Source organism: Patiria miniata, unplaced genomic scaffold (assembly GCF_015706575.1).
Source record: "Patiria miniata isolate m_02_andy unplaced genomic scaffold, ASM1570657v1 HiC_scaffold_20, whole genome shotgun sequence".
Classification (NCBI taxonomy): Eukaryota; Metazoa; Echinodermata; class Asteroidea; order Valvatida; family Asterinidae; genus Patiria; species Patiria miniata.
The window spans coordinates 28,783,291-28,810,079 of record NW_024037059.1 but is presented as its reverse complement, the minus strand read 5'-3'; the positions used below and the strand labels follow the sequence as shown (position 1 = coordinate 28,810,079).

The window sequence follows — 26,789 nt, the reverse complement described above, 5'->3', positions numbered from 1 at the left end:
ACCATGCTCCCGCCTTAATTGGTTCCCGATCGTGGTTTGCGTATACATATACCTGCGTTTTCTGAAAATTGACGACGGCCTTATTAAAAATAAAGAAGAGGTGGCAGAATGGCTGATATTTGATCAATTTTAAGAAGAAATTTGAGCTAATGTTCCTCATGGACGCTCTCAAATTATGTGCGAAAGTGGCTTCAACAAAAGTGTGTCATTTGACAACAATAAAACCAAACAACTTATAGGTTTTTCATCGTCTCCTTGAGATGGCACACATTTCCTAAATATTTGAAAGAAAAAATGTTATTCGAATATTTGGTTGATGATCTAATTATGCAGTATATTCAACACAGCTTTCCAGTGACTTTGTATGACGCGAAGTATGCATTATGACTTAGTTTATTTTGCATGGCACAAAGCCTGAGTGTCAGGTGTTGTCTGCAATGCGCTCAAATGTCCCTCCCAGTTCATTGTACGAGGCATACTGGTTGGTACATGTACATGTGCACCACTATTTCTTTGCATACAATAAACAGACAGGTGAATGGCCAGCTTGTCTAATTATCCTTGTACACACTACACCCTACAATAACAACCTGTTTACCAACAAATTCATTATAAGTTTGCATCTGTGAAGATTTCGCAATTGCTGAAACAATTCAAATACTGAAAAAAACTGTCCTATATGTTCCGGATTTTGAATTCCTGATATACTCAATTTAGCTAACACAGACTATATTTTGGCATCGATTTCATATTTTGAAAAGTTGTTGATAAACACTTTATGTTTTTTTTGCTCAGACCAATTACAGCGGAGCTAATCCTGCAAACAGACAACAAAGGCTGTTTATCCTGCTCATCACCTGTGCCGGACAGTCCCCTGGACCAGATAAACAACCTGTTTACGCCGCGCACCATTGTTGTGGTCTCTCCGGTACGCCAGGTAACTTTCGGTTTAATTGGGCTGGAAAAACAACCCAGGATTCATCCAGGAGTCTGCAAACAAAAATCTTACACTAAATAGTGAAACAGCCAGGCAGAAGCTACACACAATACATAATGAGCATTTTTTTCCCCCTTGCTGTATGATGAGTTGAATTCTAGCAGCTAGGTGAAAACTTGCCTTACGTTTAAAGGGGCATTACGTCATGGAATGCGCCCAATTGGGCTACAAAACGCATTTTAAACGAAATGATGTTACTTGGAAAGAGCATTTTATAATAAATCTAAAAATTAGTGTGGCCTGACGTTGCGAACTTAGCAAGTTCTTCTTCAGAGGCTAAAACAGAAATGACAGAGGTACATACATTAACATGGGGGTGCACACAAACATGCAGGGCTGTGCACCCCCATGTTAATGTATGTACCTCTGTCATTTCTGTTTTAGCCTCTGAAGAAGAACTTGCTAAGTTCGCAACGTCAGGCCACACTAATTTTTAGATTTATATATTTCAGGTCCATCCAGTCAGTAAGCACTTTGCAGCAGTCTTACTTTTTTTCATTTTATAATAAGATATAAACGTCCCCCACAACCATCCTTTAAAACTGGGTGTTTTTGTTTTTTTCTTGCGAGAACCATGCGAGAACGAATTTCGAGGGGGTCAAAATTTCGACTCTCAAGAATCGAGTAGTTGCGGGCTAGTTGTGAATCCTGACGCACAATGCATCGCATTCTGCGGACGTGCAAAAAACAACATTTGTGTATTGGTGCTGTGTGTATTATGTGACACATACTCAACGAACGTGTATCATACATTGAACGGAAACGGCTGGAAATATGCGTATGCGTACACCACAAAATATCCGCTGCGTCCCATGTATGTATGTAAACAACACATTTTCCCCCATCTTTTCTCTGGAACGGTATGACATAAGGTTAGTTTCCTTTCAACCAGACCTTTGAAATAGGATAAGTAAACAATCCAAAACATAACATTTTTGGGGATTTCAAGCTGTAATGCCCCTTTAAAGGGAATATACATCATTTGCTTTTGCTGTAATTTTCAGAAATGGATGGAATTGGGGGGTTGGAAATATATAGCAAATATAGTTACACTGACTTTTTTGAGGTTTTGGGTTCGAAAATGCTATAAAAACCAAGAAAAACAATCATTTTCCTGTAGTCTGGTTCCCTGACTCCATTTAAGAAGAAACAGAGCAGTTTACATATATTGGGGAATTGTAAGGTCAGGGAACCAGTCTAGCTGGCTTGTACCCGTTCATAGGTGTGTAATCGATTGCAAACAAGTGCGATGGTCAATTGGGGCCAGTATTTGAAAAAAAGCCAGTTTTTTCCAACGCTGATCGGCCGATCAGCGTTGGAAATTGATACAAATATACCACTTTTCTTGAAAATGACAGTATACCAGGTGCCATGATTTTACAGGATGCTTTACACTGTCATTCACTAACAGTCCAGCAAGGTATTTCAAAATGATTTGGTAGTTTTATTTTTTGATGTTTGCAAATGTTGTATTTTCCCTTTAAGCTTGTACAAAAGAACACTAGGACAGGGAGTCTGAATGAAGTTGAGAGATTCACACGTCCCAAGAACAGCCTGGCAGACATGGGCGAGACAGCAATAGGCCAGACGAAAATTGCTCGCTCTCTGACACTCATGGAGGTAAAAATTATTTCAGGATGTACGCTTACTTATTTTTAGAAACTGGAAGGGATTTTAATTGGTTCTAGCAGGATAAAGGGGAAAGAATGGAACTTTATGTCAAAGCTCATTCATGAGGCATTCTAGCAAAATGAGACAGAACTGGGCAGAGGTCGAATTGAGGGTTTAGGGTATTAGGTTAGAGAATAAAATTCTCCTTACAACACTTTGTTGCAATTCAGTCGGACATTCAGTTGACAAGTTATGGCTGTTTAAAGTTTGCATTTATCGACATGTCAAAAAGCAAAATATTGAGAAAAAGGCCTTTAAAAGTTCAAGTTTTTTATTTGTGAAAATGAAAGATGCCAATTGGTTTCCTTTTACACTTGTATTCCACAATTGTTATACTATTTCTTTAATTTAAAACATGTGAAGTAGACTTATCAAAGATGACAAATATCAATAAACCTGAAAATCAAAAATAAAATAAAATTAAACAAAAATCAACCCCATTTTTTTTTTTATCATTTTTCTCCACTACGGCTTATGCCCAGTTCCGTCCCATTTTTGCCAGAACGCCTCACATTAATTTTGTGCAGAATTGAAATCTGCACAAATGTCTTTCCTTATGAAGTCTGCACGGCTCTTTGAAGCAAATTAGTTACATCGATTGACTGACTGACCGACTGACTCCCCGACTGAACCCCCCCACCCACACACACACACTGACAGACTGACTGACAGACTGACTTGTTGCGGGCTAGTGAAGAGGTGAAGAGAGGATTACCCCAAGTACCAATGAATGGGCAAAATCTGGCCCACTGTAAACCAGATGCATGAAAAGACTTCCGGTGAATAGCCGTTCACTGAATCATTGAACAGAATTTTGAGTGCTCTGCTTTAGACTGGTTTCGGACCAGCCTTACTACTGGTAGGGTTACCTTGCCCTTTTCTTAAACTTTCTTCATACTGCGACATAATACACTTCTAAAGCAAGAGGACTTTTTTGCACATTTTTATCCAACATGTCATACTGCAATTTGACAGTTGATTTGTCTTGACCAAGATGGAGGGACACACTTCAAATCTTGCAGATTACTTTTTAGTGCTGCAGTAAACTGGAATTAACCACCAACATTTTTTGTGTCCTAAAATATATCCATATGTTTATCATTTAGTTATCACACAGTACAAATATACACATGTCTCCATTTATCATTCCTGGTGGGTAATTAGGAATGGCTTTTAATCACTGATGGGCGGGTTTAACCTTCTGTTATCAAATAAGAAGCTTTTTTTTATACGGCAAAGTAAAACATTATGTCAATGGTACAACTGAGCTGACAGTGAAACACAAGATCATGATGAGTTTAATCTTTAGAAACTTTTGGCCCTCCTATGCAAACGTATACATTCTGTGCCAAGTTATCCTTTCAGTCAAAATCAATCAAGTGACTGTTTTCAAGAGTTCAACTGGTCAAAAGTTGCACGCAAAGCTGGTGGAAGTGCGCGTGCGACAATCGATACTATGGGACGCTGGAGTGTTTTGTAGTTAGTATTTTATAACTGTCGAGGGCTTTACCTGTTAAAAGGACGAACCGCCGTCTACCGGTTACTACCCTTTCAAAGTTTCACGATGAGTTATCATGAGTTACAACTGCTACCAATTGGTAAATTTAGCATTCAGTACACCAAAAATCCCTCCAGTCCAAGGTTCCAATATAACTGTCATTCACAAAACTCTCTCTACTATTAGTATTAACCTTACACCTATATTCGAACTCATGCAATGCATCTTTTCAGCATTCCCAGGTTTCAACCTTCAACTGTTTCTCTGTTGATCTAACACTCCCTCTTTCCACATCGATAAATATGAACAACTTTTTTCTTTTGAACAGTGGCCGCTAAAAGGTGTGTAGCCAACACTGCGTTTGTTCTACTCGACAAAGAACTCCCAGGTATGATCAATAAGAACATCCGGCGTTGGTTCGTTTAACTGGACGGTTCCCTGCACAGGGTTCCTGTATCGAGCAACCTGACTAGGGTCCGTGAACCGATCGAGCTACGGATGGACTGAGTACAGCTGAGGGTCCTTTGTACTTTACTCAATTAAAAAACTACTTGTGAAGTTGTGTCGACAGACTGGGGCTTTTCCTGTAGACTGATGAAAGAGCTATCAAGTACTAGAATTAGGCCTCCATTGGTGGCAATTCAACGTCCTTGAGCTGCACTAGTAAGCTGTTGTGCACAGCTAAAAGGCCATGAGATTCTGACTATTATGGCCATAGCTTCAATTGTCCATTTTATGACCTATTCGGGTTCAAAACAACTATGTTGCTTCAAGGGAACTGCGATTAAAGGTTTTCTCTAGACACAACGGGTATTAATCAAACTTTGTTGGTGAGAGAGTGGAACTAACACCTTATTTGCAGATTTCTAAAGACCAAAGAGGTGTCGGAAAAGGCGACAAATTGCAATGCATGTACTGCGAAATAAATTGCTTACTGGAACTTCATGGAATCAAACAGTTATTATTATATATTGTTGTTTATTTCTGGTAATGAAACCAAGGATTCCTTAAAAAACCTGAAGAAACCTGTAGAGAGGAGACAATGACAAGCAATTACAGTTTTAGAGGTGGGAGGAAAACCCCAGAGAAACATTCTGGGGAAAACCCACGGAATCAGGCAGGGACTGAAAACCCAATCCACATGTTGCCCCAGGCATGCCAGGTGGGATTCGAACCTGGGTCACAGCCATGGAAGGCGGGGAAAGTACCGCTACGCCAACCTGACTCCTCGTTCAAATCTACAGGTCATACATTAAAAGCAACTACATGTACTAACACAATGATACTGAAAGACGAACACCTGTAAATGACCCAATTCCTTGGTTTTCAATCATCTCACTCTACACCCTCCCCATGCACACCACTTCATCTCAAAGCTGATCTAACTTTTTGACCCCAAACTTATTTTAAGGTACATCCAGCTCGACCGTCAGACCAAACAAACACCAACTCCAAAATGCCAACACGAAGTTCTGGAAAGTACAGGCCTATACAAACAGTTGAACAGCTCAGTTGAACAAGCGACATGCACATCTATAGGTCAAATCAATAGCCACCGTACAAATCAATCGCACTGACAATATTCTGCATTAGGATTCAAAGTGGGCACTTTGTGCATCGGTACTTCTTCTGTTCAGCATGACTTAGCTGTCAACTACATGTCAACTTCTTTGGGAGAGCAACACAACTACCGGTAGCCTCCCAAAGAATGAACAGGAAGGACCGAAGTTTTTATGGATCAGGTCGACTGGAAACAATTGAAGACCAGAAATCTGTTGAAGATCGGTTGCTGTTATCGAGTTGTTCCGGAGATCTATAAATGATTCCGGTGTCAGAAGCGTCGGTGTCCCCTAACAATAGCGGAATTTGAAGCAGGAGATCAGACAGGAATTAAGGCGGATTTTCTTTTTAAAGCAAACCCAGGCTACGATACTCCTTGGAAAAAAGAGTGAATCCTTATGTCCATCACTGTGACCTGAGATAATCCAGTGCAGATTAAGATTAAAGATAATCTCTTTATGTATCTCCCTATTTAGTGTCTTCAGGCAGCCATATGAGGATTGGGCTTACAAATATACCAAAATCTTCCTTCTTCAGTTACTTCAAGGATACAATTTGTTGAAAACTACTCAAAATCGTTCAGCACATGAGGTATAACACTCAATACAAGCAGATACTTCTGGAGGTCCCACACGTTCTCAAGCACGACCTACCGGTACATGAACACACAGTGCATGTTATTTTTTGCCCTGACATCATTTGGGAATGAAGACTTAAATCGCACGCAAGGTCTTCACAAGGACACACAGGAGGATTCCTGACTGCTTCTACTTGACAATACTCCCCCTGGGTACATGAAGCAATAGGAATGACGAACAGGCTAAAGATCAACCCTTCAACATTACACTAATGGCATTTACTCCTGGTATGGGCACTCAATCCTCTGTCCCACTTCTTCCAAGAAAGTCACCTTGTTCAGACAATTCTGGGGCTGACTTCACGAAACGCTGAGACGCGTCTTAGGAAAGGTAACTCAGTTTAAACTCATGACTGGTTCTAGAATTGATTTCACCAAACTTAAGACGTGTTCTACACATCATAACTTCCTTAGCAACGCAGCTGAATTCGTCTTAACTTAAGACCGGTCTTCGAGTCATCATCTTATCTGCGCGAATACGTATGCAATTTTTTTTTTTTTAAACAATGGCGCTAAAACTTCTTGCTGATCGTGAAGTTTGGCAGGCAAGATGGGTCGTAAGATAAGACAAATTTCGTGAAATCGGCCCCTGAATGATGTCTGATGGACTTAAACTGTTACTTTCTCATCATACAAAAGTCACCACCAAGACGCTTCAAATGGTTCGGACAGAGGTCTCTTTCCGTTATTAAGGTACATGTGTAATCTTTGCTTCATGTCTCACCTATAATGTATCCCTAAGTACCCTCTTTAATCCAAAGTCATATAAGAATTTCGAGATGAGCTAACCGAGTAAAGGGTTTTTCAACATCCGTTATAAAATGTCATGACCTCTGGTTTGTATAGATCTTGACGGCAGACACTCCTTCAATTGCTGAGGAGTTCCTGGAGGTAATCCAGCCTCAGCAAGACACAGGAATGATTGAAACTTCATATCTATTACTCCGTACTTATTACTTTAAAAATAAAACTTTACAAAGGTCACGGAATAAACAGACTTGAGTAGGATCAAAGAAAGGATTCCTAAGTAAAAGAGGCACAGCTTTATCAGAATAGAATCTAGTGAATTGCACGGGAAATGAGATAACCGTTACACTGTCCATGCATGCTAGAAATATTACAAAGTTTTAAAGGTAGGGTAGATCATTTGTCATTTGTGCATTTTTTTCCGTCTGATGCGACAAAAGTGCTCAAAATCTAAAGACTTTAGCTTAACAACTAACCTGATGAAATTTTAGCTCTGTGAATGCTGTGAATGATCTCGATTTCAATTCAAAAGTTGCCGAGTCATGTTTTGAATGGCGCCCGAAATCAGTGTCCGGGACACGTTCTCATTCAGCTGATTGCAGCTACGCGATGTCATGCACTGAACCGACAAATTATAGCAATCGCGCGTGCACCCATTCACAGCTTCACCGAATCACAAACCAACCACTAACGGAAATTTCCAAACATGTGTCACTTGACACATCTTTGAAAATAACCTTCTTTTATTGTTTTCTTCAAACTGACAGTATGCCAGAAAGAATAATTTCACAGGGAGTTTAGTGCCATTACTATCTTTAAACCAAGTATGCTTTTCAACAATAATTCCGACAGTTACATTTTGGAGAGTGGCAAATGATAAACATGTACTCTACCTTTAAATTAAAGGTACATCTTACAACCTACGTGAAGATGTATTCTTATTCGATTGATTCAAAGTGGCTATTCACTGGAAGTCTTTTCAAATTTCATGCAGGGTCTAGGGATAGATACATCATTGGTGTTATGGGTAATCCTATACAACAGCACTGCCCGACTCACAAGTGACTGTCAGTCAGTCAGTCAATCAGTCAGCGTGATAGAGGCCACTTGCCTGACTCTCTGGGACCAGCAAATATTCTTCTGGGAATATTGGTATTTCACAACTAATATGCACATTTGTTAAAAAGTTACTATCGGCAGTCTTCTCAGAAGCACAGGTTGCAAGCTGTCACTGATTTGAATGATTGAATTCAAGAACCTTGAATTTCAGCTTGGGTTTGTAAACTTGTACGTTCTTACACCTGCTGAAACCATTTCGAAAAAAAAATGTGATATCAATATGGACAATGAATATTCCTTCTGGTACAAATTGTGAGAATAAATGATCGGAGGACACAGTTGCCAAAAGGTAAAGTTCAAGACTGTTGCTGGAGTTTTTATCGTCTGGGTTTTGGATGTAAATCTTGAGGTTCAGTGACGTGAACTTGTGATCACCATATTGTAAACATGTCGAGGCGTACTAGCGCAAACCATCCCGAACATCAACATACAATGCATCGGTTACTGTGGCTAGCTAGAGACTTGGGTCATACAGTATCAATCATTTTTGCACACTGATAAACTATTGTGTCAAATGTTAGAGGGATGATCTGTGTATTGTAAACATTCCCACTATATGCAGATTGCAGACAATTGGTTTTATTGATGTCATCAATTTGATGATCTATTGTCTTTGTTTTAATAGAGATTGAACACCAACTAAACTTATCCATAATACCTCTATGAGAAGAAAGACTTTTTTTTTGTAATCTGCCTTTTCGCAAAATGGAAAATGGAATTACATTTTTAAGGCCGAGTAAAATAAATAAATGTGATGCGATCAAGCCAAATGAGTCGTTTGTCAGGATTTTTTATTTGGAGATGCAGGCCAAAACAGGGCCACTTCATCACATCACTTCATCACATCTCTTGGTGTTCCGACTGCCATAATTTTTGAACTAAAGATGGTACCAGCGTGCGGTTTTCACAGCAGTAATGCTGAGATTGTGCTCTTTTCAAATCTGTAATAAAAAAAAATTGACCAGGGTCGACAAACGACTCTCGTGTAGCGTGATCGCATCACAAATAGTTTCTTCTCTGGGCTTTTTGAGAAAATGAAGGAAGCAAGCGTTTTTTTTCTTTAGTGTTTTTTCCCCCAATACGACGGATTTTCCAAGATGGCATTGAATTCTTCCATTTCTTCGACTTTTTTGCTGATATAAAATTGAGTCCAAAGGAGCTAGAACCATTTCTACATACCGGGGTAGCTACAATTTTGCTGAAAACAAATAAAAAGACAATGTGCAAAATATATTGCAAATGTGTGATTTGAAAAAAGAAAAGAAATACTTCCCCACCTTAAAATTCCAAAACCCCAGAAAAACCTACTGACCTGGGAATTTTATGACAATGGTCTTAGCCCAACCCCTAAAACATCTGCCAATCATCATCAGTCCATTCAGGAAATCCACATATTCTGTTGAGGTCAAAAGGTCAACCAGGCACCAGACATTACCTCAGACAGCAAGCATTTCGGTGATGTCACCGTTGAATGGGTCAGGTTGTGAAACTGACTTTAGGGCATCCCATAAAAAGATCAGGGCCCAATTTTCATGGCCCTGTTAACCACAGAATTCCGTGCTTAGGATCACCATTCAAACCTTGCTAGCAGAAAATCTGTGCTTACCCTGTAAGCACAGAATCCTTAGTTACAGGACATGCACATAAGCTAAAATTCTTTGTTAACCTGTGAAATATGCTAACCGTAAGCACAGAATGTTCTGCAACACTAAGCAGGTATTTTTTTCGCTAACGGTTGGCAGAGCCATGAAATTAGGTGTAGCTTTATTGTAAAAAACTAAATATTTAAATCTAAATATTAAACAGAGTTTTTGCAGTAGGGGAATGCATCGGAACCGGGTACCCGGGTACCAACCATTGATGTCAGGAACCGGTTACAGATTATGGAATCGGGAACCCATAACCAACTTTACAAATTACTTAGTAAATTCTCAGACAATCAAAAAGAAAGGTTTGGAATGTCATTTGTGGGGAACATTAAAAATAAAAAACCATGCCACACATGGAAAATAAACATATTTCATGTTTATGACGTTCGCGAAAGTTGGAGTTTACACCACAAAGTTACAAAACTCACTGTATACATTGTATCTTGCTGTATCCATGCACAGATGTGGTACTAGTATTATCGTGCGGACCTTTATAAACAATCTGAACAGCAGCTTCCGAGATTTGAATGTTGGGTTGGGTTTCTTTAACGTATATCCGGGTACCCATGTTTTTTTCAATTGGGTACCCGGTTGCTGTACTACACGTAAATGCACACCACTAGTTGGCAGTCCAGACAATGGAAAGCAATCTCATAACATTACAACTGACTCTAGACCTATGAATTAATTTATCTTCTGAATTTATTTACCTTCTCCGGGGAGGGTTTATTATCTGATACAGCAAACGGAGAAGATAAGTTGGCTGACAATGCAACTAATTGTAAGCAATAAGTTCAAGAACTCAATGTATAGCGGAGTGAGTCATTTAACAAACTTTCATTAAAACCTTTCCCTTCTAAAATTGTGTGGACCTTATAAACTGGAGTCATGCGTTGCACATTTTGAAATGCTCTTGTGTGAGTTTACACATGGCACAGGCATTCCATTCGACAACATGTGTTCATAGGGGAACATGTATTGTTTGCTCCTATGCAAAGACATGTTACCAGATAAACAGAAGGCAAAGAAATTCAACAACGTTTCCTTTATGCACTGTTATGCGAGTCAAAGCACAAAGGAAAGCTTCTTTCTGAACCAGGTGTGCCCCAGTGTGCCTGCTGCGTGTTTGCCGTGCAACTAACTTTCTCTGTGGGAGTTTTGTGGCTTTAAAGTCTTCGAGATCTCATGCCTAACATGTCAAGCAAAGGATTTATTGCTAAGGTCTTGTTTTTTTTAAAGTCGGATTAAAGCTCAATCAATACGACAAGTGCTTGAGAAAGTACCCTCAGAGTGGAATTTGGTACAGTTGGCTCGACTGGTAGAGTCTAGTTATAGCCGGTACACAAACATTTTGAAAAGTTGATAATAAATTAACGCAAACTGCTCAGAATTGATAATAAAAGTCACATGACGATAACAAGGAAACCTGTATGGTAGCCACCTGTTTTGGGACAGGATAGGTACGAACACATGACCTGTAGTGGCTAGCCATCAGTTGTTTGCAAATTAAAATTGTGAACCCTTTATTTTTTCCAATATCCCCAAATCCATTGTTATCTTGTACAGAAATATATGGACAATGCAACGTCTACAACACTACCGTACACATACACATGTAGGTGAGGTTTGCTCGACAATGCACAAATAATTTGTAAAACATGGTCTTTGTTATTTCAAAGAGTTATGTCAACCAGAGAAATGCTTGACATTTTGCATGCATGTACATATTATATAAAAAGTACAACTGACTAATGTATGGCGCTACACTGAAGTACACTGTATTAAAGGGAATATACATCATTTGCTTTTGCTGTAATTTTCAGAAATGGATGGAATTGGGGGGTTGGAAATATATAGCAAATATAGTTACACTGACTTTGTTGAGGTTTTGGGTTCGAAAATGCTATAAAAACCAACAAAAAACGATCATTTTCCTGTAGTCTGGTTCCCTGACTCCATATAAGAAGAAACACAGCAGTTTACATACATTGGGGAATTGTAAGGTCAGGGAACCAGTCTAGCTGGCTCGTACCCGTTCATAGGTTTGTAATCGATTGCAAACAAGTGCGATGGTCAATTGGGGCCAGTATTTGAAAAAAAAAGCCAGTTGTTTCCAACGCTGATCGGCCGATCAGCGTTGGAAATTGATACAAAAATACCACTTTTCTTGAAAATGACAGTATACCAGGTGCCATGATTTTACAGGATGCTTTACACTGTCATTCACTAACAGTCCAGCAAGGTATTTCAAAATGATTTGGTAGTTTTATTTTTTGATGTTTGCAAATGTTGTATTTTCCCTTTAAATTTGTATGCAAGTTCAGTTGCAGGCTAGGCTAACTAGTCAATTCAGATGAATGCATTACATAAAAAAAACCTGACACATAGGGGGAGGGGGTGTTTTAGGACAATATTTCCAGCATTTTTGGGGTGACTCTATGACATTTGAAGTCTTTGTTAAAACTACAATACTTTGGGTGAATCACGCATATCGGGGTGGTCGGAAGGGGTGTACTTTTATTCCGTTCAGCACTGACCACGTTTTATGGTCCACAAAATGAAAAAAGTTATAGTTCAGTGCTCTTCATTCTTGCATGAAGATACACGGGTCTTATCTCTGTAAAATCAGGCAGATTAAACTAGTCACTTATGTATAAACACAGACTTGTTTCGTAGTACATTGTATTGATAGTAAATTGACCACTCATAACATGGCATTTAAATACTGGAGGTGCCATGTTTCTTCGGCAAGATAGTGGGCCTTTCAGCCGAGACCTGTCTGGCGCCGGTCTCCAAATACAGACAGCTATCAATCAATTAGGGATTAGGAACTAGACATAAAATAACTGCAAAGTTATCCAAATGAATTGACACTCAAAAGATGAGTGGGTTTAGGGGCAAAGGTCAAAAGGATATTTCAATGGGAGGGTGGTAGCATAACTTTAGTGGATTGTTTTGGCTGATTTTCTATCAATTGTGGTCAGTCATCGAAGGGCTGTGGTGAGTACATTCTATGGGTTTTATTGCCTAATAAAATTGAAGGTCGTATGAGCCCATTTAAAAACACTGACCAAGAACTTTGTAAAAAAAAAATCCTGAAAAGTTGCCAGCCCCAAAAGCAAAACAAAACAAACAAAACATAACAAAAACAAACAACCCTTCGTAGTCACAACAAAATGTATACAGTGTTCCAACTAATGTTGGCATAATGTTCAAAATTGTTCATCACTTCATGATACTGCCAACTTCAATTTCCCTGAAAATTTATCAAAACCACAAAAGATTTACATCACAAGATTTGAGTATTAGACAAACATTTCAAAGAACTACACAAGTTCAACGACTCCGTCAATGAAATTGTAATATTTGTAGGTTGTCTTTGTGTGAAAGAGGTGATTTCTTCCAAAAATTCTTCATAATTTTCCACCACGGCTTAAAAATAACCCGACAAAGAAAACACTGACTGCTTTTAAAAAAAAAGTAAATTACACTTTTCACAAATTTATTAAAACACAGATTTTGGATATCATGCAGTTTAGGAGTATTCAATCCCAAAACATAAAATATTTTTGGTTCTCTTATAACTACACGATTACCAGGACATATTAATTAATAACTGTCAATTTCACACCAACCTTAATATTAAATTTAATATTCCAATACAAAGAAAGTTTCTTCTGCAGAAAAAAAAATACTTACAAAATCTTGGTTTCATTATCCACTTGGGGAATCCTCGTGAGTTCCAGGTGCATACACCTCACGGTGGTCCGGAAACACAGGCAGCCTAGAGGACAAGCCTGGCAGACAGCTGGTAAACACACGCTCAAAACTCCGAGGAGTAGTACTAGAAACCTCGAGTCCATCCCCATAGCTCCCCCGTCAGACACGGCCCGAGACACTGCGTCCGACCCGCTCAGTCCAAATAACTCCCGTGGAAAAAAGTTCCCGTCTGCAACGAAGTGCCCTCCACGCAGCACAACTCAACTCTGTTTCACCCCGTTTCTGGCAGCCACACAACTCCAGGAAAGAGACAAAGTCCGGATGTTACTGTGCTTACTTGCCTGAATGGTAGTTATCCCTGGCTATGGCGACAAAAACAGAAGTTTCCGTACAAGAATCAGACAAGGTTTGTTGACAATCGATAGACCTACGTGCATGCGCTATGCGTACGTGCACCAATGTAAAGGGTCGAAGTTTGGAGTGCCACGCGTTGAGCCGGTTACTTTTATTCACTGATTGGCACCTTGAACGTACCCCCTAGCCCGCTAACTTTTTACCCTTTGTTCAATGTGCACGCACGCACATGTCAAGGGCAAACCGATTGTTCCACTTGCATGCACTCAATAAAGTTTTAATGGGGCTAAATCTTTTTACTGTCTGACTATCATCTAAAAAGAAAAAAAATACATAAATTAAAGAAAGAAAGAAGTTTTATTTTAAGAAATATTTGACTCAATTTCACACAAAACAGATGTTTCACAAACAAAATTGAAACACTGATGTAAAAAAAAATCATAGTTTTCAAAAAATTAAATGTGGGAAGTTTGTGCATTTTTACCATTCGGTTATTCTTTGTATAAAGAGTTTTACATTTTAATATGAAGCAAAAGCACACTACTGAACATTCAGTTCAGTGCATTTATTTCAATTTAATTCCACAGTGTTCACAAAAACATTGTTTATAAACAAGCAATTATAATGATGAGATGTAATCACAGCCCATGTCAAGCATTTCACTAGCTAATTTGTCTGTAAAATATAACCGAAAATACACAAGTTCATTAATTCGTTTTAGAATCCAATTACATACTTTACCCACTGGTTATGTTCACCGGTTATCACCCCTTTCATTTCGAGAAACCCCGCCCCTTTTGGAGAATTAAAATCCCACCTGCAACAGAGGGCGCTCTTTCATGTTTACGGTTGTGAAATTATTTCGCAAGATGGCGACTTCCATGGACAACACGAGTTCCCGATCAGATCAAAAACATCGGCGAAAGAAGATGAAAAATAAGCCCAAATCAGAGACAGACAAAATCGGGGAATCCGATTTGGAGCTGAAAGGAAAATGGAAGGTTGCCAATGTGGATTATAGTGCTCTCAAGTTGGACGAGCTCCGTGAATTTATGGGGATCGAGGAGCTGTCCATGGAGCATGAGATCGTCACGTCAAAGCCGGCATCGTCGCGCTCAAGAAGCCGCAGGCGACGTAGGGTGAGTACGGTACAGTAAACTACATACTGTGAGGAAATGACGGACTATTTACAAATAAGGAAGTAATGTTGCAACCCGACGCCACTTCAGCAGTAATGTACTACAAAGTCTATCATGTCTATGGAGAGTCAAGACAATTTCTAAGTATTTCCTAACAAAATTGTAAATGTTTCTCAGTTCCCGATTCATGTCTACTCTTATCATGATTTTTGCAATGAATGACCTTCATTGAGATGATATATAAAGAAAAAAGTGGTGTCAGGTTGCAACATTCTTTCCATAAATAAAAATAGTGTGTACTTGTGTTTATTCTTGAAGACTCTCGGTAAGATAGTCTTAGGATAATTCACTTTTGAAATAGTACTTAGATTATAGTACTTTAATTTTAATGTGATAGATGATGTTACATCAATTAATTTAAATTAAGCCTTTTTATTCGGGATGGGCATGATGTAAGGGGATGCACGATATAGACTAGTCCGAGTATCTAGTCTACAAATCACTTTTTTAAAACAATTTTATTTGGTCATGGTCTGGCGATTAGTAGCCAGACTATGACCAAATGTTAAAAAAGGTGACTTGTCAGTGTTTGTATAGTAAAGTTACTCAGACTATTGTGTGTCATTAAACTTTTGAATAAATTTTGACTAAATTTTGCAGAAAGCCACAAGAAATCAGCAGATGAGAGAGGAACAAGAAGAAGACCCCACTGAAGAACACCAGGCATCTCCTCTCAAGAAGCAGAAGATGAAACAGAAGAAGAAAAGTACCTCACAAAATCTTGGCAAGGCAGCAGGAAAGACACAGCAAGAGGCAAAAGATGAACCAGAGGAGGAAGATGTAAAGGTTGCCATGGAGACCAAGACGAAACAGACAGATGCTGTGAAGATGGAGGAGAGGAGACACCAGAAGATTGAGAAGGCAACAAGTTTCACCAAAGGCATCCCTGTTCCCAAGAAAGACAGCAGTAAGTATGGCTCTGTGGGTTACAACCCTCCTCACTCCTCCAAAATCAACCAGGCGAATTTTGGAGGATTTTGCAGGATTTAGGCTGTGTGCCTTTGAGATGCCCATTGATTTTGGAGGATGCATTGTGTCAAGGTCTTAAGCAGTCTTTCAAAACGTCATTTACTTTATGTCATCCATGACTCGACATTCATCCGACTTGTTTTCTGATCTTTTCTAGATGTGAGTTTGCCGGCTTGGAAGAATCTCCACGTTCCTGCACCGATTCTTAGAGCACTTCATGATCTTGGCTACAATGAGCCCACTCCCATCCAGAAAGCATCCATCCCTTCTGCCATCCAGGATGGAAAAGACATCGTTGGTGCTGCTGAAACGGTACATCAAAGTTCTGATTTTGCTCCTTTGCAGTACTTATGTTTTCTTGTAATGGATCCTTCCTGCCTGTCAATCAAACAGTGTGCATTGACCAATCAGATCACAACTTATGGTCAGGCGACCAGGGTGACCAAAGGTGGGCGAGGCTATTAGGTTTTCTTGAATGGATACTTGCCTGTCAATCAAACAGAGCGCATTGACCAATCAGATCACAACTTATGGTCAGGTGACCACGGTGACCAAATGTGGGTGGGGCTGATATGGGTTTTCTTGAATGAATCCTTCCTGCCTGTCAATCAAACAGTACGCATTGACCAATCAGATCACAACATTTGGTAGGTGACCACAGGCACAGTGACCAAGGGTAGGTGGGGCTAATAGGTTTCCTTGAAGGGATCCTTCTTGCCTGTCAATCAACTTACGCATTGACCAATCAGATCACAACATTTGGTAGGTGACCACAGGCACAGTGACCAAAGGGTAGGTGGGGCTAATAGGTTTCCTTGAAGGGATCCTTCTTGCCTGTCAATCAAACAGTGCGCATGGACCAATCAGATCACATTTGGTAATGTGACCATGGTGACCAAAGGTGGGTGGGACTGATAGTTTTTTCTGGAATGAATCCTTCCTGCCTGTCAATCAAACAGTGCGCATTGACTAATCAGATCGCACCATTTGGTCAGGTGACCACGGTGACCAAGGTGGGCGGGGCTAATGGTCATCTGGAATTGCCCATTGGTTTTGAGATTGTTTAAATCTTACTGAATTCTTAAAAAGTATCACATTATTTGCCTTCATTGGCAAAAGTATTGTGGCAGCTTTTGTTTAGATAATCCGTCATCGGGTAGTTGCTTGTGCAATAGTGTGCACAATGGTTTCACCATTGAAGGGGCCTCGTGAGTGTACAGTGAAACATGCTGGAATTGGTCTACAGAGTTTCATCAACTTTTTGTCAATTTTTCGTTCACAGGGAAGCGGAAAGACCCTTGCATTTGGCATTCCAGTGATACATAACATCCTACAGCACAAAGCAGCGCTACAGCGAGAAGCAAGATCCAAAGCCTTCAAACAGGCAAACACTGATCCTAAGGAGCCTGGAACTTCAAACATAAGCACCATTAAAGCGACTGCAACAAGTCAAAAGAAAGAGCAAATGAGTCTGGAGTCATCCCGCAGTGATACATCTGATGTGAAACCATCAGGACTAAAAAAGAAGGGGCTGAAAAGTAAAATGAGAGAAGAGGTGAAGATGGGTCAGGGAGGAAGAAAAGGAAGCGAAGAAAAGGATAGCCGTGAAGTGGAGGAGGAGGATGTTGATGAAAATGAAGAAATTGAAGACGATTTTAGTGATGAAGATATTGAATATGATTTTGATGATGATGATTCAGACGATGATGATGAGGAGGAGGAGGATATTGATTTTGATGACATTGACGACGATGACAGTGATGAAGAAGAACTCGAAGATGAAGATGAACTTGAAGATGAAGATGATTTTATTGAGGCCAAGGATGGAGAACTGGGGGACGCGCTTGATGATTTTACAGAGGCAAAAGATGATGAAGATTCTGTTGAAGATGATGATGATGATGATGATGATGATAATGATGATGTTGAGAAATATCGAAAGAAAAAGACAGTCCTCGAGAAGTCAGAAAAGACGTCTGAGGAAATGGACGAACCCGCTGACAAACCCCCTAAGAGACCCAGGGGCAAGAAGGGACAAAAGAAACGACGATTCCGCATCCATGAGCGCAAGATGCTGGAACTTGACGGTGCGGAGTTTGAAGGCGTCGAGCTCATCAACAAGATGGACAAGCGCGGCTTTGGCTGCGTCAGAGCCATCGATGACATCTCAGATGCCGAGTTGTTGACCCAAGTTGGTCTTGGCGAGGCGGTGCAACAGATGGAAGATGCGGGCGACGGTTCCCATGACGACGGACAGCTGTATGCCATGATCCTGACACCAACTAGAGAACTTGCAGTTCAGGTCAAGAATCATTTAGTTGCCGTGGCGAAGTACACAGATGTCAAGGTAATGATTATAAAAGAATTCACAAAATAACCTTCGGCTCGGTTAATAATCGGCATCCAGACTCCAACCAGTCTTAAACATAGTAATGATACTAAACTCCCTGTGAAATTATTCCTTCTGGCATGCCATCATTTTGAAGAAAACAACAAAAGAAGGTCATTTCCAAAGATGAGTCTAGTGACGCATTTTTGGAAATTTCCATTAGTAGTTAGTGTGTAATTGGGAGAAGCCACGAATGGGTGCGCGCAAGCGTTGACACGACGCACACATGCGCGCGGTTGCTATATTTGTCGGTTCAGTGCGTGAAATCACATAGCTGCAATCGGCTAAATGAGAGCATGTTCCAGATTCTGATTTCAGGCGCAGTTCAAAACATGACTCTGCAACTTTGAATTAAAATTGAGATCCTAGAATATTGTGTTCTTGGAATATACAGCATTCACTGAGCTAAAATTTCATCAGGTTAGTTGTCAAGCACCCGTCTTTAAATTTTGAGCACTTTTGTTGCTTCAAACGAAAAACTCCACAAATGACAAATGATCTACTCGACCTTTAACAAGCTTTACATGTGTGTCTCTTAATTGTATCAATACCTTTGTCCACAGATTGCTGTGATTGTTGGTGGAATGTCGGCGCAGAAGCAGGAACGCGTTCTGAAGAAACGGCCTGAGATAGTGGTGGGCACCCCCGGAAGAATATGGGAACTTTTCAGAGAGGTACACATTCATTTCTTTATTTTGTAAAAAAACTCCCATGTCAATTTTGTTTTCTCCCGAGATGCAACTCAGCTTCAAAACCTAAGCTTGAATTTGCATCATTTCTTGAGCAAAGCCGAGGGTGGAACCCCTGATCATCTAATTTTGCATCCTCCCTTGCTCATGTGTAATAGTAACTATTGAAACTATTTAACTTTCTACAGGGGGAGCCACACCTATCGACAATGTCAGGAGTCCGGTGCCTTGTTCTGGATGAAGCAGACAGAATGGTTGAGAAGGGACACTATGAACAACTGACTGAAATAATAAGGCATATGAATCAGTGAGTTTCTTTAAAAAAAAATTGGTGCTTTAAATCCAAACTGAAAAGAGCCGAGATCTGTTTATTGCCAAAACTGATAGGGTATTCAGTCAAATATTGTTAATCTATGTTTAACCCTAACCTTTCCAAATCCTCCCAAATTATCTCTGCAAAATGGAGGATTTTGCAGGATTGAGGCTATATGGCAAAAATGCACGGCTGATTTTGGAGGATGCACTGTGTCAAGGTCTTAGGCCGGACCTTGTGTTGTTTATGCTCAGCAGTGCATACATTTAGACCTAGATTATACTTGAAATCCTCTGCACTGCTCGAGGACGTCACTGGCTCTGTTTTTACAGTGATTGCTGGAGGATTTTGCAGGATTGAGGGGTCAGTGGAGTGAAAACTTTTGTTTCCTAAAGAGAAATTGTTCACGAACTTTAATGGCATCAATTTTGTTTTTTACATTTTTTTTTAAACATTTATAGTTCACCAGCAAGTCTTCAACGGCAGACGTTTGTCTTCTCGGCAACGTTAACCCTGGTGCACCAGGGATCAGACCGGAAGAACTTGGGCAACAAAGCCAAGAAGAAGACCCCTAAACAGGAGAAGAAAGACAGGAAAGACAAAATCAGTAAGCAGATATGATATTATACGCTTAGCAATATTGAAATTGTAATTTACATGGCCTGGCATGGGTGTCGCAGTGTTGCGTTAAGCACTCACCTCTCTCCGTTGTGGCTCGGGTTCGATTCCCAGCTCGGGTCATATGGGAGTGGAGACAATACAAAGTCTGAATAAACTGAAGAAAATTTCAAGAAATATATCTTGCCGTTTGAATTCAAGCAGGCAAGTTGATTGTCTCATTTTTGAGATGTTCTTAATTTTTTTTGGTAGATGCTTTGATGAAGAAAGTTGGGATACGAGATGACCCAACGGTCGTTGATCTGACGCAGAAGCAGGGCACGGTAGCCAGTCTAATGGAAGCCAAGATCATATGTGATGTTACTGATAAGGTAATATACCGAAACCAGACCCGAAACCAGACCAGGTCCGAAACCAGACCCACATAATAGATGGATTTTCCAACACACATAAACGACTTGTGAAGTAATGCTGCAATATTCTTTAAAATGTAATTTGTTGAATCTTTCCAATCGGATAAATATTTATTGAGTTATGACCAATTAAATATTAGTACTGCTTTTTCGTTTTGTCCATGCCGACTTATATTTTGACTGCTGTGATAAGAACACGGTCCGAAACTTGCATTTGTGAAAAAGGCTACCAAGTGGAGGGCAGAGACAAAGCAGCACAGTAAACATCTAAGAAGTTAACCTAACAGTTCTTTTCAGGACTACCATTACTTCCAAAAGGATAAATGACCATTGTTTCAATAAAACAAAACCAAAAAAACTAATAAAGAAAGAAATATTAAAACATTGTAGAAAGCAAAATTACCCTTGCCCCAAATCCATTACATTCCCAACAAATGACAACTGAGAACGTGGACAGATTGAAAAATCGGTACTTATTTTGAATCGGCCATGAGTCAATAAATATTTACCTGATTGGAAATATTTTGAAAAGCTAATGAAATATACTCTCTAAATGTGTAGCAATATTTGCGATATATTTTTGTAAAAGCTGTGAAAAAAGGGAGTTTTGAGGGTTCGGCTTTTGCGAGACACCCTGTAGAATGAAGTTGTTGAAATCTTTAACCCTAACGTACCTGAATCCATCAAAATCCACACCCCTGTTTTTGAGTATTTCAGCGGATTCAGGATACCTCCATATTGAAAAAGTTGGGGGATTTTGATGGATTCAGGACAGTAAGCCTAGCGGTACTGCAGGATTTTGATGGATTCAGGATACCTCCACATTGAGCAGTTGGGGGACTTTGATGGATTCAGGATCTCAACAGTTTATCTCCTTGGATATATGTTTGGTGTGTACGCGGTATATGTACAATGTACTACACTGGTGGATTCTGATGGACTCACTGGTGGATTCTGATGGACTCAGGACACCAACATTTTTTTGCATGACAAAATGTGTTTTGGCGGATTCAGGATCCTTTCTAGTAAAAGTGCTCAAGGGGTATTCCACAATACTTTCGTTTCTTATCACAGACGTATTCAGAATGAATAAAGTTTACCTAAAAATCGTCTTCTTTTTTTGCAGGACATCTACCTATATTACTTCCTGCTACAATTTCCCGGCCGGACGTTGGTTTTCTGCAACAGTATCGACTGCATCCGTCGATTGTGCTCCATCCTGACGTTGCTAGCCTGTAACCCACTGCCCCTGCATTCATCTATGCATCAGAAACAAAGACTGAAAAATCTGGACAGGTGTGCAGGCTATGTGTTCCTAAAATTCCAATTATTGAAATTTCTATGCCTTTTGCCTGTTTATGTGATCTTTTTATGTGTCGGTGCATTTTTAGTGGAGTGCTGTTGCCTTGTGGTCTGGAGCATTGAATTCAAGATCTGCGGGTAATTCTGCAGGTTGTGGGTTCCAGTCCAGCCTGGGGTTGTGGTGCGTGTGCCCTTGGGCAAGGCACTTTGTCACTCATTGCTTCTCCCCACCCAGGAGTAAATGGGTACCTGTGAGGGCAGAGATGGTTATTGTGATTGATTTCAGCTGCTTTGCGCCAAAATGTCAGTATTGAGCTGTACACTCCCCAGGGAGCTGAGATTGTCTTTGGAATGTTTCATTGGCCCAATGAGCAGGGGTAATAATGATGTAGCGCCTTGAGCACCAATATTGGTGGATATGTGCTCTTTACAAATTTGCATAACTATTAAAAGTTTGTGCCATTTCTTAAAGGTTTGCCTCCAACCCCAAGGCTCTGCTCCTAGCCACGGACGTAGCAGCGAGAGGATTGGATATCCCTGATGTGGAGCACGTCATCCATTACCAAGTGCCCAGGACTTCGGAGGTAACAAGATTACATCTCAATCTTCAAAGATTTAAGTGCGTTCTTGGCAACAGTTTTGTGGTCAAGTCTGTCACAAGTCCAGTCACAAGTAACAGAGAATGAACAATAACATAGGACTGCTTTTGTCACGGTTCATTTGAATGACTGCAGAGTTGACTGTGGACCGGATGGTTTGCAAAGGACTTGTTAGAACATGAGGACTCGTAATGGATTTGGCTATAAGGATGTGAAGTTTACACATTTAAAGAAAACAATTCCAAATCCATTTACAAATTTCCCAGAACTTTTAAACAAAACCAGAATTATAAAAAAGGGACCTACGTTCATGTGGTTTTCCTTTGAATTAAATATACTTGGGCATAGTACAAATAATTAACAAGGTTTTCAAACCTGTTTAATATACAAAACAATTTTTTAAAAGTTGAAGAAAGAAATTGACTGGAGCGGGGTTTGAACCTGCGCCCTCCGGATTACCGTTCCGGTGCTCTACCAACTGAGCTACCCAGCCCTATGTTGGCGGTTCCCCAATTTGTCAATCTTGTTCAACCTTAGTATCACCGAAGTGCTTGATTACTTTCGGGGTACACGTTAACTTTTTTACGTCTTCAATGACGTAATTTTTATTGTCAATCATTGTTGAGTTTTCATGACAATCACGCAGGTCTGCAGCCATAATGGGCAGGCATGAAACGGCTAAACGTTTAAACAGTTCTTAAAAACATTTGCTAAACGTTTACAGAATGAAATGCAAAGTCACATCCTTGCTTGACTGCAACACTGTCTGTTGAGGTTGAGTAATGGAAATTGAAATAATGTACATCGTTTGATTTCTTTGGTTCTTGGTTCAGACTTACATTCATCGTAGCGGACGTACCGCCAGACAAGCCAAGGAAGGCATCAGCGTCATGTTGGTCTCTTCATCTGAAGCTCACTTCTTCAAGAGAGTCTGCAAGACGTTAAAAAGAGGCAAGTTGAATTCCCCCCAAACTTTACAATTTAAAAATCCCAAAACCCAGCCCAACTTTTATCATTAACCTCTTGCTAAAAACCTTCCTAATTCTGCACTAGTCAAATTAGTTCAAAAAGTGCATATCAGCTTATCTTGTTGGGAAGATTCTAGCCAAAAGTGCACAAAGTGCCTCATCTACTGACTGAGTTACTCACAAGTACAAATGATGGCTTAAACTGCCTGAAAATTCCACATTTGCAAACATCAAAAAGTGAAACTGCAAATGTTGCATATTACCTTTAACTCATTTTAATAATACTTTGCATTTCAGATGACATTCCAAGTTTCCCGGTAGACCACATGTACTACAACGCTGTTAAGGAGAGGGTGGATTTAGCTCGTCTTATCGATCAAACGAATCACCGTGTGGAGAAGAAGAAACACGCAAATGAATGGTTCATCAAAGCAGCGAAGGAACTGGACGTTGACCTGGATGAAGATTTAGTGTATCCTTTCAAACTACTGTAGAGAGATATACTATTATTGTTATTTATTTTCTGGCAATGAAACCAAGGATTCCTCAAAAGTGCCCTCTACAAGGTAACTCACAAGCTGAAGAAACCTGTAGAGAGGAGACAATGAGAAGAAATGACAGTTTTAGAGATGGGAGGAAAACCCAGAATAATATTCTGGGGGAAACCCACGGAATTAGGTAGGGATTGAAAATCCAATCCACATATTGGCCCAGGCAGGAATCGAACCCGGGTCACAGCAGTGGAAGGCGAGGAAAGAATCACTACGTCAACCCGACAGTTAATACAAACCCTGTTACGACAAAATTATGGTCGTGGACTCGGTGTGCAAGTACCCTCTCAACGGTAAGAAGGGAGAGTTGGGGAGACCACTGGGAGAGACATTTGAACGCATTGCTGACGATGCCTGACGCTCACGCAGAGATGTTACTGTTTGTGCACATTCAGAATAAAATTAGTTGTGCTAATTTCGCGTAATACGCGCGCGAACCAGTAATTGCAATTCAAGCAAAGTCCGTCCCGAGCCAATGCCCATCAGGCCAGTGTTTATGTCCGGTTTCCTTGACATGAAACGACTGAGAATATTTCTGTTCCCCCTGGATGGGATGCTAGTCCATCGCATGTTACTCCCCAGCTAATGCCTGTACCCATTTATACTCCTGGGTGGAGAAAGGCGAGGGTGAGGTGGCCTGCCCAAGAACACAACATATGGTCAGCAGCTGGAATTGAACCCCTGACCCTCTGATCATGAGTCATGAACCGTAACCACTAATCATGAAATGACAATATCTACTGCTGTTTCTATCATTGCTGCTGCTGGTGGCGTTGCATTGTGACAGGAGCACGTTACTGCTTCAGCAGTTTAACAATCTCAGAAACTAATATTTAAATGATACACAAATTAATTCTTAATGTCTGTTATCTCAGCTTACATGATCTAGGAGATGCAAGAGAGCAAGGACAACATGATAGGAAAGTCCAGCACATGAAAGGTAGCGATAAGGCTCCTTAGCTTAACAGAAATTTGCATTTAAAGCACTGTATGGTTTGATCGATTCTTCAGTGAATGAACACAATGTAATACAATGTAATACATTGTAATACAGGTGTTAATTGGTATAATTGACATGTTCTTGCAGGGGAATTGAAGTCACTTCTGAAACGTACCGTCTTCCCTCGTGGCTCATCGTGGCTTTATCCAACGGCGGCTGGCAAGCTGGTCACCCCACTCACACAAGGTTAGTATTGATCATTGGTATGAATATCATAATGTACATTAAAGGCACATAGCATTATTTGCATTTTATCCCCAAATTAACCTATCAAATTATCATCAAAAAGCTTACTTGGATTGAAGATCGTACTGGTACTAAACACCCCGTGAAATTATTCCCTCTGGTATGCTGTCATTTAGAAGAAATCAAGAAATGTAGGTGATTTCCAACGATCAGTCAGTCGACTAATTTTTGGAATAAAGAGTGCTATTTATGAACATGTTTCGCGATCAAAAGGTTGCGCATGGTTTTCACTGTGTTCTCGAAAAGTGTAATATCCACTGAGCTGAAACTTCAACAGGTTAGGTTTTGAACGTTCTTCTTTGGATTTTGAGTGGTGTTTTTGGAAACGAACAAAATGCACGCAAAGCAAATGATCAGGTATGCCTTTAAGGTAATAAGTTCAATGGTACAGTTATATACATGGGATTATACACTAATATTCCAATCTCAATGAACTGCCACATGATGCAATGCTATAATTTCTAAGAAAACATTGCGTATGTTCTTGTGCAGGTACCAGCAACGCTTTGAGCATCGTCAAGCAGAAGGTCGGCAAGAGGAAACAAGATGGCGGCCAAGTACAGACAGAACCTGCAAAGAAAGTCAAGAAATCTAAGAACAAATTCAAGAGAGCTGAGGTAGAGACAGTGTAGTTCAATAAATGAATATTAAGTTGGAGAAACTTAACCCAGTTCATGCTTCATGCAATTGTGAAGCGAATTTGATGTTATGAAACATTCGCTGTGAATTTGCCCGAGTTGAAATATGTTCAACTTTGACGAATTCGCAGCGCGACTGCTTGCTCTGACGTCACAAATTTGCGTTTCCTTTCGTTTTCGTGCTGAGTATGAACTGGCCTTAATTTTGAACATTTGTCAACCTCATAATTTTTAGAAGTTTTCTGAACTATGGGAAAATTGTTGATATGATATTTGTTATCATAATTACGTATATTTTTAATCTGACCCATAATTCGGATGTTAAAAGTTTGAATTTTACTTTCATAACATTGGTCAAAATGTCAGAAATGCTTGTAATTATAATGGCAACGGACCACATGAAATTTAAAATTCAAGCATATTATGTTTAATTTTTTCATTAATTCAATCTTGTTTTAACCAGTTCACGCTGGGATTATTTTGACAAGAACGGAACGAGGCGCGGGATTACTTTTCACTCGACCTCACGCCTGGCGGGTTGAAGCCATCACCCTCGGGCAGCACACTCATATTTCTGGCCTCACTCGTTGTGAGCGGGTAGCTGACAGATATTTCCGGCCTCGCTCCCTGCGTGTTTATCTGTCATCCGTTCCAAATACCGCAAACTTTTGCGTGTATACACAGCCTCCGGCGCAAACTGGTTAAATTTATTCCATGGCACTCAGTAATACATGTATACATAAAACCATACAGTGGAATTTTGGGAAAGAATGTTGCATCCCGACGCCACGTTTTTCATCATATATTATCTCAATGAAGGTCAGTTGTCGCAAAACTGTTGAAAAGACATGAATCTGGAACTGAGAAACATTTGCAATTTTGAAACATTTGTACAAATAGACTTTGTACACCACTACAGAAGTGGCGTCTGGATACTACATTC

At 40.0% G+C, this 26,789-nt stretch overlaps 2 protein-coding genes and 1 non-coding gene across 5 annotated transcripts in view; 1 reads left to right on the top strand and 2 right to left on the bottom strand.

The window, feature by feature from the left end:
* LOC119728508 (peroxidasin homolog) overlaps positions 1-14,122 on the bottom strand; it is a 79,363-nt gene extending 65,241 nt beyond the window's left edge. The window contains exon 1 of one of the 3 annotated variants that reach the window (XM_038200775.1): positions 13,578-14,122. In XM_038200775.1, coding sequence (XP_038056703.1) covers positions 13,578-13,747 — 170 coding nt within the window. In that variant the 5' untranslated portion in view covers positions 13,748-14,122. The remainder of the gene's footprint in view (positions 1-13,577) is intronic. The other 2 variants (XM_038200773.1, XM_038200774.1) reach the window with 2 other exon arrangements.
* Positions 14,123-14,793: 671 nt separating this feature from the next.
* LOC119728507 (ATP-dependent RNA helicase DDX24-like) lies at positions 14,794-26,411 on the top strand. Its single transcript, XM_038200771.1, has 15 exons — positions 14,794-15,091; positions 15,752-16,058; positions 16,278-16,432; positions 17,403-18,467; positions 19,073-19,183; positions 19,387-19,505; positions 19,973-20,118; positions 20,382-20,500; positions 21,669-21,838; positions 22,317-22,428; positions 23,277-23,394; positions 23,709-23,883; positions 24,838-24,902; positions 25,050-25,148; positions 25,701-26,411. Exons 1-15 carry the CDS (start codon positions 14,822-14,824, stop codon positions 25,838-25,840), a joined length of 3,171 nt encoding a protein of 1,056 aa, XP_038056699.1. The 5' UTR covers positions 14,794-14,821; the 3' UTR covers positions 25,841-26,411.
* Trnat-ggu lies at positions 22,864-22,936 on the bottom strand. The gene has a single exon. It is a non-coding gene; the product is annotated as a tRNA-Thr (tRNA).
* Positions 26,412-26,789: the final 378 nt, after the last annotated feature.